General features: G+C 36.1%; 1 protein-coding gene across 1 annotated transcript in view; it reads right to left on the reverse strand.

Moving 5' to 3' along the window:
* The window catches only part of GPATCH2 (G patch domain containing 2), a 111580-nt gene that overhangs the window by 22389 nt on the left and 74052 nt on the right, over positions 1-15139 (reverse strand). The window contains exons 6-8 of the mRNA XM_010014184.1: positions 10113-10177; positions 7806-7845; positions 5713-5783 (exon numbers count right to left, since the gene is read on the reverse strand). Of these exons, the coding sequence (XP_010012486.1) occupies positions 5713-5783; positions 7806-7845; positions 10113-10177 (176 nt within the window). The remainder of the gene's footprint in view (positions 1-5712; positions 5784-7805; positions 7846-10112; positions 10178-15139) is intronic.

The following is a 15139-nucleotide window of genomic DNA, read 5'->3' on the forward strand; positions in this document are numbered from 1 at the left end:
GGGAAAGAGGGAGCAGACAGAATCCTTGCACATCTTTGTTTCTTTAAAAGATCAAATAAAGAGCAGCTGTAATGCTGTCACGTCTGTGTAAAAAAAATACTATGATCTGTATCATCAGATGAAAAGTAACCAGTGCTGTACAAATGCACAAACAGGGGTTCCCCCTCCAAACTGGGAAAGACAGAAGGCTGTATTTCTAACCAAAGCAATAACACGCTTTTGAAAAGCTCTCATCATCTCATCACCATTTAGTAGCAATCGGCATATTTCCTTTATGTGACCCTCATCATACTGCTTCTAGAGTCTGCTTTCCTGAATGTCTCCTCCACATGTGCAAGGTGCCATATTGCAGTCTCTGCTGTACACCACGGCAGGAGAAGATTTTGAAGTCTTCTTGCCACCTCAAATTAGAGCAGCAACAGGCAGTTGCTGGATAACTGACACACAGCCCTCCTGTCACTCTATAGTAACGGCTGAGGAGGTTGCTCCAGCTAATTTTTAAAGACGTATCAAGGTACTACACCTCTACTTCAAGCTATGGTCTACTTTGCAGCCACAAGTCCATGCCAAGCTGCTGACTAGACTGTTAACACAGCATCAGCTGGGTAGTTGAAACCCAACTTATATAATTCTAACTCCAACTTGAAGTTGCTTTTATGAGTATAACTTCGCCTTCTTTCAAGCCAGGACTCAACTATGTAAGAATTACAAATAGCTGCTTTTTGTTTAAAAGATTTCTGGGGGAGCATATGTGTTTGGAAAGGCAACACAGAATTATCAAGATATGACCCCCCAAAAATTGATAAGCAGAGAAGATTTGGGCACTGTTTTCTTTTCAGTTTCTCAATTCATGCATGTGTCGTAAATTCTATTTGCAGTAAAGTAAGAAAACATAAGTATGTAGATAAAATAATTAATGATACTTAACAGGAACACACTGTAAAGGAAATATGATACAAGGCCATTATGTAGAGTAAAAGAAATAATTACACAAGCTTAACTTATTCAGTAGTCTGCTGTTACCCCAATCTGCAAATCTGTTGCTTTTAGATTACAGCATAAATTAACCAGTTACAGCAACAACTGCATGACCAAAGGCAAAATATGAAGTTCCTTAAGTATTCCGGTTATTCTGTCAAATGAGGATAAAAGTACTTCCTAACTTCAGAAGGGTATTGTGAGGATAAATACATTAAATATTGAGACAGGCAGACAGTTGTATGATGGATGTGCCCCACATATTTAACAATATAATCACGTGTTCGAAATCATGTTACAGCAGCTCAGCTAAATACCGTTCAGTGCTGTCTCCATTGCTGACCAAAGGAATCTCGTAGCCTTGGGGAATCTTCTTTAGGTAGGACTCATTTTTACAACATTTTACAAAGGTAACTTCAGAAACCATGTTTTACCTCATGACGGGAGCAGGCAAACAGCGAGCGCATGATCAGCTATGGCAGTTCAGCTGCCAAGCAGCAACTTGTTAACTCACTGTAACTCAATCATAGTCAATTGTTTGCCCACAGCCTCGGGCTGCAGACAGACATTTGGTCTGCTAACAACTGTGCCAGATGAAGACATTACTATTCCAAGCTATTTTTTATCACACATCTGCTGGAGATTATCATCTCCACAGCTCTACTGGAGGAAGAAATCATGTGAGCGCTCCCTAATACGGTTTGTACAAAACCAGCCAATTTCATTTAAATAGGTGAGTTGAGCTAACCAGGCTGGTTTTGCCTGAAGCGTATTAAAACATGCAGACAAGAAAACTTCTTTACTGGTGAAAGGGTACAGGGTGAAAACAAGGAAGAATTAACATCTTTAAGCAGTGTGGCTGGGTTGGGGAGGGGATTGTTCCTGTCCTAATGCAGAGAGAATGTAAACAGAGAACTTTTTCAAGGCTATTAAGGAGAAATCAATGCAGCTTCTAAACCAGTATTATTTAGTACTGGTTATATAATTTAAATAATTAATGGGAAAATACATATTTTTCGGTTAAACCTTGTCTTTAAAGGTATCAAAAATAGATGTATATTTTTAAATATGTCAAATAGAGAAGATCACATGTGCTGATGTCTATCAGCATAACATAATCTATCTAGGTTCTTTGTGGTGCAGGACTGTCCCCCTCCTTGGGTCATGAGTAGCCATATCAACAGTTCTTAACAATCCAATTATCTTGCCACTAGTAAAAGTTCATGCTAGTTTATATAGCATTGGCTCACTATTATTAATTTTGATAGAAGAAACCTAAGACAAGCAACCCAGTACAGTAAAGCTCACCCAGAAAGTACCAGTTATTCCACCACAGACAGCTGCAGACCACTGCCATGCTTAGAGCTCCACACCTTTCTGATACATTTACAGATTAAATTATTCCACAAGTCACTGATCTAATGTAATATGGGTATTTACATGTTGTCTACATGCTGATACAAGAGCTGTGTTCAGCCATCCAAAAGGGGTAAGAAAAGTCAAGGCAAGCATAGAAAAACCTGTGTGTACATACTTACGTATCTCTTACACACACAAAACCCAGATAAAAGGTCTTCCAGAACAGCAAACAAATAAGAAATACAGTTGTGTGAAAACTATACAAAGAAAGACCCAGAGAAATTCAGTCTCGCAATAAAAGCAGATTAAACTGTATTATGGATAAGTACAACAATGTAATAGAATGTCCAATACTTACCTGCTGCTGCTGTTCTATCACTGCATTTAGCAGCAAAAGCAGGGCAGCATAAGGTCACAGCTATTACTTTTTGTATGCCTCTTTTTGAGAGGTTACTCACCTGACGTATTTTGACACGTCAAATGCAAGAACTAATTTAAAGTCAATTTTAGAAAGCTTCAGACTTTCAGGTGTGAGCAGACACTTGCTTTCAACAGATTTAACTGCATATGCATGTAGTACACTAAAATAAGGAAGGATTTACTACAATGTTACTTAATTCTGTAACTTAATCTTGTGACATTTGATCAGCATTATTGCAGTTTAGTGGGTTTTAGGGTATTTGGGCCCATGCAAAAATCTAAATGACAGATTTCCATTTTAAGATTTCATACAGAGTAATGAAGATGCACATTTGCAACTAAGCAAATGTTCATAGTTCATAGTTTTATTAACTCTGTGAACATGATTTGCTACTAAGCCAGTAATTTCTATAGGTACCTGGTTAAGCAGAAACATTTTCCTTCTCTGTATTGTCTGCTGAAACTAAGATTAGCCCCTTTGGTAGAAGTAATGATTTAAAATTAAGTTGTAGGAAAATCAGCTTTCAGTATTAACCACAGATAAATCTGACCTATGTCACTATGCACTATGAATTCGTTTTGTAAGGAAGAGATTCATAGAGTGGTTAGGGTTGGAAAGGACCTTAAGGATCATCTGGCACCAACCACCCTGCCAGAGGAATTGTCTTCAATCAAATGAGGATAGGTACTATCAACATATGTAATTGTCCTCTGTTGTTCCTATATGTCTGAAATTCTCTATTTTGTTTGTAACAGCTTTTGATAAAAAGCAAAATATTAGACTATAGAATGGTTAAACTATAGGAAGAAAGCACTCATGAGGCATGTGATTGGCCTGAGAGAAGAAATGTTTGCATGTTGTGCAAATTAAATTCTTACTTTCAACAGCTAAACTGTAGCAAGGATGTTAAATTTTGCTCAGTATACGCCTTGTAAATAAGATGCATATGACTTGATATGCTAAGACAGCAGATGGCCTGTTAAAAATACCATTTTCATAGAAGTTTGAGGATTTTTCTTTGAGCCACTTTAAAGAACTAACAGTGAAGTTTCTGTGGCAGGCAGAGAAAACAGTGGGTTTCTGATATACAGAAAGCACGAAATAACTATTCTGAAATAACCTGAGTCTATGTGGAAGAAAAAACCTTTGAAAACAGAGATGATGGTACCAGGAAACAGCAGGTGACCTTGCTGTTCTTAAGGGTATTGCATCATGATAACGTACTTTGGCTTTATCTACATCATAATAACGGTTTATGTAGGTTTTACTTTAACATTACAGATATTTTATGGAAAATGCCAGTCTCCAGTCTTGGATTTGCCACCTATTGCTTCTACACAACCCTGCCAGATGTTTATTGGGATAACAGTCTACTAACGTACTGCTGATTGGGCAAGAAGAGAGGCTGAAGATCACTTCAGGTATTTAATGCCACTTTAGAAAACTCAACTGTTTGTGTAGGTAGCAATCACTTCCCAAGAGCTTCACTGGTCAGAATAACAAACACCAAAGTTATGACTCTGAATTCCTCAGGCAGCATTTTACATTGCTACAGCATAGAAAAGATCCTAAAATGACTTTAAATATGATCTGTTTCTTACTGCTCCCTATATCTATTTTATACTCACACTTTCTTTAAGCAGCCCAATAGTAAGAGTGCATTTATGACAAACGTTCATATCTAAAGTGAACTCATTCTAAAATTCTGAGCAAAAATATGATTTAATTTTTTGGCTTAATATAAAAGGTTTAATAAACGAAGATAACCACAATTTCTGAAGATGAATAACCAACACTTGCACAACCAACATTTTAGAGTGTATAACCAAAACCTATACACAATAAACGAGGTTAATACTTATTATGAGTTTTTTTCGAAGATGTATTGGTCTCCCTTTCCAGATATTCATCAAGGCAAGTATTTAACAGTATAAAACACTTAATATATATGTGGTCATCCTGAAATAAAAGACAAGTGCCTGAAAGACAAGTGTCTGTCTCAAAACCATCATATTACATGATGATAAAGAATCATAGAATAGTTAGGGTTGGAAAGGACCTTAAGATCATCTAGTTCTAACCCCCTGCCATGGGCAGGGACTCCTCACACTAGACCATGTCACCCAAGGCTCTGTTCAACCTGGCCTTGAACACTGCCAGGGATGGAGCGTTTATCACTTGTTTGGGCAACCTCTTCCAGTGCCTCACCACCCTCTCACAGTAAAGAACTTCTTCCTTACATCTAACCTAATATATAAATCCATTATAACTTTTTTTCAAAAAGTAACTTGATATCACATTGCCACCTTTACAGAACAACAAAATTCGTGTAAGGCGGATGCACAGCAAAGGAAACACTTCTGTGGTTTCCCATTTAAACCAACTTAGAATTAAAATAATTATTTGGCAGAATAGATTCAGTGGGTAACAACCTTTCTAGGAACAGACTCCTAGACCAGTGCCTATCAGTGTTGAATATTCTTGTCTTTTGAAGGGGAGGAAAGAAGCTGGAGGATAGAACTAGATTTGTTTTTAATAAGTCTTCACAGTGACATTTTTATTGTCAAACTGTGATATAAGAACAACTTAAGTGTTACAGCATTTGAGTTATGTTCCTGATTTTAAAAGCATGTATGCATAATGGTGATTTTATACATTTTCAGCACTTAACTTACATGCCAGAAGCACAAGCCTTACTTTGGCATCCATTTAATTCTGATGTGTACTGAAGAGATTAAGTTTAGTAAGTGTAGTTGGATATAGTCACCCATAAAGTCTAATACCCACGTTAGGTAAAGATTATGCCATATAAAAGAAATCCTTTCAATAAAATCACACAAAAACCACCTCTGAAAACACCTCAGAAGAATGGTGTCATTTCTTACATAAAATGTTGAGTTACGAAGTCAACAAGTTAATGTACAGTATTAATGGCAGCTGCAGCATTAACTTACCTGCTTGCTGTTTTTACAGAGCTGTTCTTCTTGTGTCCTCTCTCGGAGCGGTTGTCTCGCAAGAGCTGAAGCTGTTAAAAAGAAAGTTCAGAAGAGTCTCACAAGCAAAGCCTTTATTTCTGTTTAGAGGTGCTGTCCTGACAATGCCATTCTTTCCTGTCTTGAGTAATCTACAACAGTTTTGAACCAAGACTCTAAAAGAGATGGACATTAATAGGATTTTACAATAACAGATGTATCCACCAATTTAAAGTTCCTAATTTAACACGTAAAATTAAAGTCACAATCTCACAATCAACACATCTGTAAAATTTAATAATTTTCACAATTTCAATTTAAATATTCAAAATTTCATAATTAAATATGTTAAAGAAAACTTAAATTATGAGAAACCGTTCAGGTTGGCACTTGTACCTAAGCAGTTATGAAACAGTTATAAACTCTCCTAAGCCCCAGGAGCTTTTGTAATTTGAAAGTTGCAGAATTAACAAAACCAGGGTATTAAAGCTTCCCGGAATAGTGGGGGAGTAGGAATAATGAAGGATTCATTTAACTGAAATGGTGACTCAGCTTCTGAAACAAGCTCCCATTTACTCTATTTATTTTTAGACAAGTAAAGGACAGCTTTTCATTCAGACTATCTCCAATACTCAGAAATCTATTTTCAGCATTATGATACTTGTCAGCATGAGTAAAGTGGCAGTAACAGTAAAGAACAACTGTCAAATTTACACTAAAGAAATTAAAACCTGACAGTATAAGAACTACAAATGTTCCTTGAAACTATACTGAAGTATAGACTGAAAGACTGCCGGTAAATGGATCTAATATTCAAAGCAAACACATTTAAGTCCACTGGAAATTAGGAACTTATGAACTTTATGACTTGGCCAATGTGTTGTACACAAGCATGACCTCCAAAAAAATTTGCACCTAACTATAAAATTGCATTTGATCAATTTGTACCCAACTCTCTATAGCTAGCTTGCTTGTATAAGGAATGCTCCTCATCATTTCAACTATCTAGTTCTCAGATGCAGTAAAATTGTCCAGTCTGGTTTTCAAAGGCAATCTGAAGGATATATAAAAGTAAGGCACCTTATTCTGATATATTTTTGCAAAATAATATTTCCATTTTCTTAGTATCAATGAATCAGAGCACTTAAAATTCATATTTAAATGTAGTCACAAGTTTTTCCCAAAGATAGGCTAAGAAAATTGGGGCTGTTCAGCCCAGAGAAGAGAAGCTGCATGGAGACCTTTATAGCAGCGTTCCAGTATCTGTGGACCTTTAGTCTTAAATTTCAATGCATTGATTATATATTCTGCTACTTTTACTGAATAGCTAAAGTTAACTATACATTTATGAAATAAAGCCAGACTTATTTTCACATTTTATAGTTCCTGGACAGTATGTTCTCTTTAGACCTTACTAGAAAGGTATGCCTCCATGTCTGAAGACAAACTAAAGAAGTAAGTGCGATGTTGCTAACCAAATATTAAATATGCCTTCACATTTCCTCAACCACATCTCTAGGTTTGGACTGCCTAGGGACTACACTGTAGGGATTCAGCAGACAAACTGGTGAGATGGTTTCACCAACATCTCCACCATGATGGAGATTTTATAGTTCTTTTTTTACTGCTGTGGTTGTTTTAGCCAATGAAATGCAGAAAAACTGAATTGAAGATCTTCCTGTAGAAGCCTGCCTGCTCTTGTCACTACTCTGACAAGTAGCGATAATCATTTCTTGATTTTGTGAGTGAAATGTTTTGCTTTCCAGCATTTTGAGAAACGCAACATTCAGAGATCTTACAACTAACAAAATCATCAAAAAAATAAAGCAGACTTTTTACTTAAATTGTTAAAACTCAAAGATACTTAACTGGAATGAAGTGACTACTAAAGATTTTTAATTAAGCTACTTTCTGAAATGCTCTTCTACTAATATGCTTCCTTACAAGAAAATATGAAATCATATCTGTTTTGTTTACAGTAAACTTAAAATAGTAGCCCACTACCTCTGGAGTAGAGGTAGTTAAATTCCTTTACAGATCTCACATAAACTGTTCTCAATCAAAGCAGTTCTTACCTGGCTATGTTCCTTCCTAGCCCCAGGGCTAAACCAGTGGCTGTGGGAGAAAAAGAAAAGACAGGTTTAACAATATAACTAACAAGCACATGCTGTCATATGACCAGTCTGTGCGTGCTTTTGGGTATTTTATTGTCTGCCAGGAAAATACAGCCTTTGGCTATGCTTTATTTTTATGGGATATTTTGATTGAACTCTCTAAGTCTGTAACAGTTTTGAAATAATGTACCACAAATTTCATTTCTGAGCAGCTATTGGCTTTATAGGTAATTATACTTTGTCAAACAAGCTAAAGTTTTATATAAATGACAGTATTTTAAGACACTGTAATGAATGTGCTATAAATAAAAGTAATTACATATTTAGTGCTGAAGTGTTACTTATTAATGATTATAGCTGAAGAGATCTTTAAGTATTGTGGACTACCTGGTAGTTTTATTGTATTAGTTCACAAACTGAGGTTTGAGGTTGAATCTAAAGCGAATTCAAAGTCTGTAAGTTCAGTGTATTCATATCTCTACATAATTGCACAATTTTGACTATTGGCAGCCTTATTTCATGGACACATTGGTGTGCAGGGACAAGAACTCACAATGTGACTCTTCTCTCAATAGCAGCAAAAGCATATTAATACTGGTTCACATACACACTGCGATCACACAGAACTGAATTAACATTGGAATGTAGTTGCACTGAGCATTATACAAACCTGGGGCAAATCTTGACACTTGCAAAATGAAAAGGAGAAGGAAAAACCCAATTAAAACAAGGGGGATCTGAAATTATATATTGCACCTATATATTACTCATGTAAGCAATAAGTTTTGGGCAATGGTAAAGGAATTCCAGCCACTAAAATATCACACAAAAAGACCATCACATTATCTGCTAAGTACCTCTAGAAGTGTAACCAAAGATGATATGCTTAACCTAGTCACACTTTTTCTGAAGTAGTTAAATGCAACAGTTTAATCTCATTTTTTCCCCACATAATGACCATCGCATTTGTGAGTGACCCAGCAAATAAAGTCACAAACATCCAGAAGCTGATGAAGATAAGAAATATAATGGGTTAGATCTAAATTCTACATAGACAAGTATCTGGGCTCTGAGCAATGTCAACAGCAAATGGTCACGGAAGTGCAGCAAACTGGGAGATCCTCTGCATAAGCTCTGCTGGTTTGTGGCAAATCAGATTAACAGACTAAACTGTTAGTAAAACACATTTCCATTGAAAAGAATATACTGAAGTAATTTGAATGCCTCTCATATTTAGACATGAAAAACCCCTCATAAAGAATAAGACCTCTTGTAATGAGAAAGTGATATTCACATCATGCTGATTTTTATGATTTTGTCCATTAACTTAATTACAGTATTACTTGCTTGCTTTAATAAAATCAACAAAAGTAAACCCCATAAAATATCAGTTGAATTACTTTAGAGTACAAATAACTTATGAAATCACAACCTTTTTACTTAACACACACATTACCAAGTCAAGTGGATCAGTAGCATAAAACAGTTGTTACTGAGGATTTTTGTTCATAGTGTCTCTGCTTTGGCGAGTTTTGTTTGAAACAGTGGATGCTATATCTAATAGAAGTTAGAACATAAAAATGTATCCCCAATTATTTCCTAATGATGTGTGTCTGTGTTTGGAATTTCTGATGTGGAAAATAAAGGAAAACTTAATCTTATTGTAATTATTCAAAGGAGATAACCTAGACATAACGTTACTAAATGTTGTCAGCTGAACAGGGTAAGAGTTTACAGTAATGGCACACTGGAGTAACTAAACAAACTGAACGACGTTCCCTGTTTACATGCGTCTAAACAATTAATTCAATGCCTTTTTGAGGAATTTATCATAACCTTATTCCTCTCATGATACATCATGTATAAGACTCAAAGATGTGATGCTTATTTTCATATATGCAGGCTTGGTATTTCTGAATTTCCCTTTGGAGAAAAATAAAGCAGGTCTTTTTAAACGACCTGTATTTGTTACCTAGCCCTAAAATGGTTGCATTTTAGGAAAAGTATACAGCTAGGAAGTTAATAAGAACACATTTGCAAAGCACTGAAGTTCGTGTTTCCTTAAGAAACATCAAATTAATTGCAAACTATTATAAATATTGTTATTAAATAAAGATCGTGATGTAACTGAGTTCAGGCTTTTTTATCACATCTTTGTACAGTTGTAAAATGTGGCTTCAGGACAGAGGTATTACTGTAAATCAAACAACAACAACAACAATAATAATGATAATAAAAACCATTATAACTCCTATCACTGATACTCACTCATGGTGAAGACAATCCTGGGACAAGTGAACTGTTTTCCTGCTACCGCCTGGTCCTGGAGTTATCTGATGGCAAAAAGAACACAAACCTTTGAATCATGAGGGAGCACATGCACACAGTGATTGCTTATTAAGAAAATATATCAGAAATACTAAACATAAACCAGAGAAAGTACATTAAATACAGCAAATGCAATTAGGAATAGCTGCAATTTTGAAGTAAAGTCTGTGTGCACAAAGTGCTATGCAAGATTTTCCCAAAATCCTTTATGTGCAGTCTGGATTGGATGTCAGACATGAGACACTGACAGATGTGAGGGGCCTGAATTCCTCCTGAAAAGTTCACATAGGACTTTATCTTCAAAAAATGAAAGTTCGATGTTTTGAAAATCATATTCAACACCCAATCCTTACTTACGGATAATACAGCAATAAATTAATAAAAACCACTTCCAACCTTTCTCTTCCAACACAAAGCTTCTGAAATTCAAGCTGATGTGGGATAGAAAGCAAAGATAAGGTATTTTTTACCACACTGTACTGTCTAGTGCTATACTGAAACAAAAAACCTGTGATATCCTCAATTGAAGAATGGTCTTAAGAATGCATGCTAGCACATGCACACTTTTGCAGATGATGTATTGCTCAAGAATTCATCCAAAAAGCTCTATCTATATTCTTAGAATCTGCTTAACTTATCTGTACATACAGATAGGGAAAAGCAGCAGAATGAGACCACTTCTTGGAACTCATGCTTGAAGAACCAACTCTTGCTGTTGGAAACAACACAGGAAGAAATTTTTAATTCCTTGGATATACCTTTATTGTCAGTAGCTGGCCAGAGGTGGTAACAAAGTCAGATTTTCTGCCAGCTTTGAAAGGAGACCACAAAACCTCAGTTATACATTTAGATGGCTCAGGCTTCCCAAAAGCACATAGGCAGATGATTCACAGATAAAAGCAGCGTACTCTTCAAGAACAATGTGCTCAACTTTTAAAGCACAATATCCCTATTCATCTGGTGTCATAATGGGTTGAAGCCAGGGCAGTTGAAGCTCCAAGTCTTGAAAACTTTCAAGGACACTCACTGAATAACTTGAAAGCGCCACGTGGTTAAAGTATTTGATCAAAACCAGTTCCTTGGACCCGAAGAATCATGTCACTTGGGGCTGAATCAAGAAACCCTGAAGTGTTGTCACTTTTCTGGCTGGTGGTGATTGAAAGGAATTGGTAATATCTCACTGCAGGAAAATCTATGCAAACATACCAATGTCCAGTAGGGGAAATCATGGCAGCTACATGGGAGGACAGCACATACTGCTTTACCTGCCTTTGGAATTTACTGTTTGATTAGACTTATTGAGGCCTTACAGAGCCACATGGTAATAATAAAACAGTAATCAAATGTTACTTTCTCAGTATCACAGTCTAGCTAAGAATGAGAAATGTCAATTCATAGGGAGATGTAGAAATATGAACAAGTATTTTAATATGTAATTTCCAAATTTTGAGATGAATAACTAAACTGTTACTTTAACACTATAGGTAAACATGTAGCTCAGCTCTTGAGAGTTACATCCTGCATTAATCTCAAAATGAGGTTTTCATGCTATTCCAGTGGGTATCCCTGGAATATAGTAATCCATTTTCTACACTGTGGCTATAAGAAAAGCCGACTGTGCCTATGTCATGCTTTGTTAGAGGTTCATGATCACATTATCTCATGGTGGACCTGACACTTTTATTCAGTTTACAGTATGTTCTGTGTAGAGGCAACTTATTTCCTTTGCCAGGGCTGCTGACAACCTTTTCCACACTATATTAATCTTGTTTACAGACTTTATCTTGGTACAAATATCAGAAAACCAAACTTTTTATCTCAGGGAGAAAATAAACAACATGTTGACAGAAGCAAAAGCTATTTTCTGGGCTAAAATTGGTTGTTTACCTGCAGCCATACTTATGGAAACAAGTTTAAGTTTCCAGCTTACTCAAAATACATAATCTGAAATTTAATAAGCATGGAAATTTCAAGAAAAGTCACTTGATAAATAGCCAGTTTTAAACTAATATATAAACCACAGAAATATGTTTTTCCACTAAATTATAAGAGAATATGAACTTGCTTGCAATACAGTTATGACTGATCAAAGTATACTGCTCAGGTTTCTCTTGCACACCCCAGATAGCTTTGGTTAACCAATAGCCACAGTGTATTTATAAAACTAAGTTAATAATGCATAAACAGACATCTTTGCATAAAACTGAATGCTGATGATTGTATGTTAATGCAAACGAATTTCTATTTGTAAACTTACCAAGGGTGTAAAAAGCCAAAGCAAAACCTATTGCCCATCTTCACCTCTTAGCTATAAAAATCTACTCCAAAGATCTGCTGAGTCTCCACAGCAGAGAGAGGCAATTGACTCGGAACAACATAGAAAAGTAAGAAAATATAACCAGCTTTCAGAGCATACATTACTGAATCACTGCCATAATTTGACATTACCATTCCATTTTTATTCCCTTTACAAGCATACTCTTGCTGAAGGGCCCAAACTGACCACTCCAGACAAGCACATCTTGAATGTAGAGACTACCTTTAAGTGACGCTCAGTCAAACTCTACAAAGTCTTCATGTAGCCATGGTCCATTGGCTGAATAGTTCTACGCTAGTCTCTTGCTACTCCAGTTTGTAATTCTTTAAAATTGACCTTTTAACTAATGCAGTGTTGCAAACATCAATGGAGCATTGCCATTCTGCTTGCAAAATATATGAAAGAGATAAGGAAGGAGAAAAACCTCAAGAAAAATAGATCAACAGACATGGACTCTAATCCTAAAGAAAACACACTTCTCTCTGTACATGTTTTATTGTTTTCCTTTAATAACCAACCCCCCTCCCCAAACATCCCCCTCAACCCCCCAAAAAATGTAACCCAAACAAAAGAGTGAGCTACACACCCTAGATAAAATAAGGATCAGTAAGTTTCCTGGAGTTAAAGAATATGTTCCCAGCTCCCCAATCTCTCTAGTGGTTTCACATGCTGTTAAAGAGCTTTCTCTACGTTTCTTTTCACACAACTGATCAAAATACCTCTCTTCATGTACAGTTTTCTACTGAATGATTAACACATGGACAAACTGTGGTATCAGAGATTAAAAGAAAAGTCTGCTATTGAACGCTGCTCCGTCAGAGAAAGAGGGAAAGTTTAAATCTCATGTTTAAAAGCAAAACAGGGAGTTTCTTTTTAAATCTTTACTATACCACAGTTTTTCTCTGCTGTTTTGAAGATAGTTATAAATGTAAAACAGAAAGGACTTTTGAAAAGAGACTGGCCCGGGTGTAAGGTTGGTTGGTTGTTTTAAATGGCAACAATAGCAGAAAAAAACCATGTTTTGTCCTAAATTTTTTTCATATACTAGCTTTTATATACTATAGAATAGGCAACAGAATAAGTTTGATGATGCATTGTAGTGATATGCATTCGTGCATACACGCTGCCTTTAGGTACGTAATACGGTTACACTGGAGGAGTTATTAAAATGGAGAAAATAAATACTAGTGGATAATGGAAAAAAGATTATTTAGTCTGTGGAGAAAGCAGCAGGTAAACCAAAAAGTGCGTGTGTCCTACCTGCAAGGAAGTCAGTAGGAGAGTTTCTTTTGAGATTCCTAATATGTAATATGAAATACTACTATATGGCACCATTGTTCCGACAGCAGCTCACAGCTCCTTGTTAAAAGGCAAAGTTTCTTGGGACTGGATAAAGACACACACAGCACCACTATTTCAATGGCCTATATTAAGTAAAATGGTCAGGGCAGCTCTCCGAATTGTATTAGACAACTGTATAATGGCAACAAAACAATAGCCAAAATTTTGCTATTTCATTACTTTGTAAATAGCTAATATATAACAAATCTTATTTAAATGAAATCAAATTTCCCTCAGTACAAAGAGCTACTAATTAAATGCTGCAGCAACATGCTGCATATAAAAAGTCTTTGTTATGATATTTTAGCTGTCTGTTTAGACATAGAACTTAATCTACGGTGACACTGTAGTTTCCCCTAAGTGAACAGGATTTTGATTTCATGAGTGCTGCGACTGTATCCTCATTAGTTAAGAATGATCTAAAATACTGAAATCATGTTTTTACTTGTACAGTTATCATCAGCAAGTTACCCACACAGTGATACAGACAGGAGGAAATAGCAGAGCACTGATTAGGATACTAGCCTTGACCCAAGATGCAGGTTCAGTTCTTTGCTCTGCTGCAGACTTGCAGTTTTAACCTTGGTAAGTTCTTTTCTACAGCTCAGCTCCTCATTTGAGAAAAACAAGAAACACACACAAACAGGACATCCCTGCAAGTAATCTGTAATAGTTTTTCCTTAATTCATTAGGGTACTATAATGTCAGTAAAGATTGTACCAACAACAAAGGACATCATGAAAACATTTGCCTTCAACTCATTAAGGTATACTACTGAAAGTGATTTTTATTCCTACTGCCACAGGACTTACTATAGGAAACAGAAAAATGTCAATATTAGATGCATTTAACATACATAAGCAGAATCACTCAAACTCTTTGCAGGTACAAGCTATACTCTGACAGTTCATAGCAGCATAAGCTTGCTCAGAGTGGATTAAAAAAGCCATGCAGCAACAAACCCCCCATTTTCAAATCACCGCCCAGCTTCAGGAGCAAGCTATGAGTGGCCTCTACTGGCTGACCAAAGGCTACAGAAGTCACTAAGCTTTTGCTGTGAGTTACAACTGTGGCTATCAAGTGTGTAAAGAAATGTTAACATTGTTAACATTTAAGTGTTAAACAAGAGTATTCTTGTCGGTGCTATATAATTGTGCATATATGGCTAAAAATTAAAAGCAAACATCAAATGAATGAGACAACGGACAGCAGTAAAAATGCCTTTAATACGAGCGCTCCTAAGATTTGTCAAAATATATACTGTGAATATACACATGCAGAAGTCTATTTCCCAAAAGCTGATTATGGA

Source organism: Nestor notabilis, unplaced genomic scaffold, assembly GCF_000696875.1.
Source record: "Nestor notabilis isolate BGI_N333 unplaced genomic scaffold, ASM69687v1 scaffold2725, whole genome shotgun sequence".
NCBI classification, from domain to species: Eukaryota; Metazoa; Chordata; class Aves; order Psittaciformes; family Psittacidae; genus Nestor; species Nestor notabilis.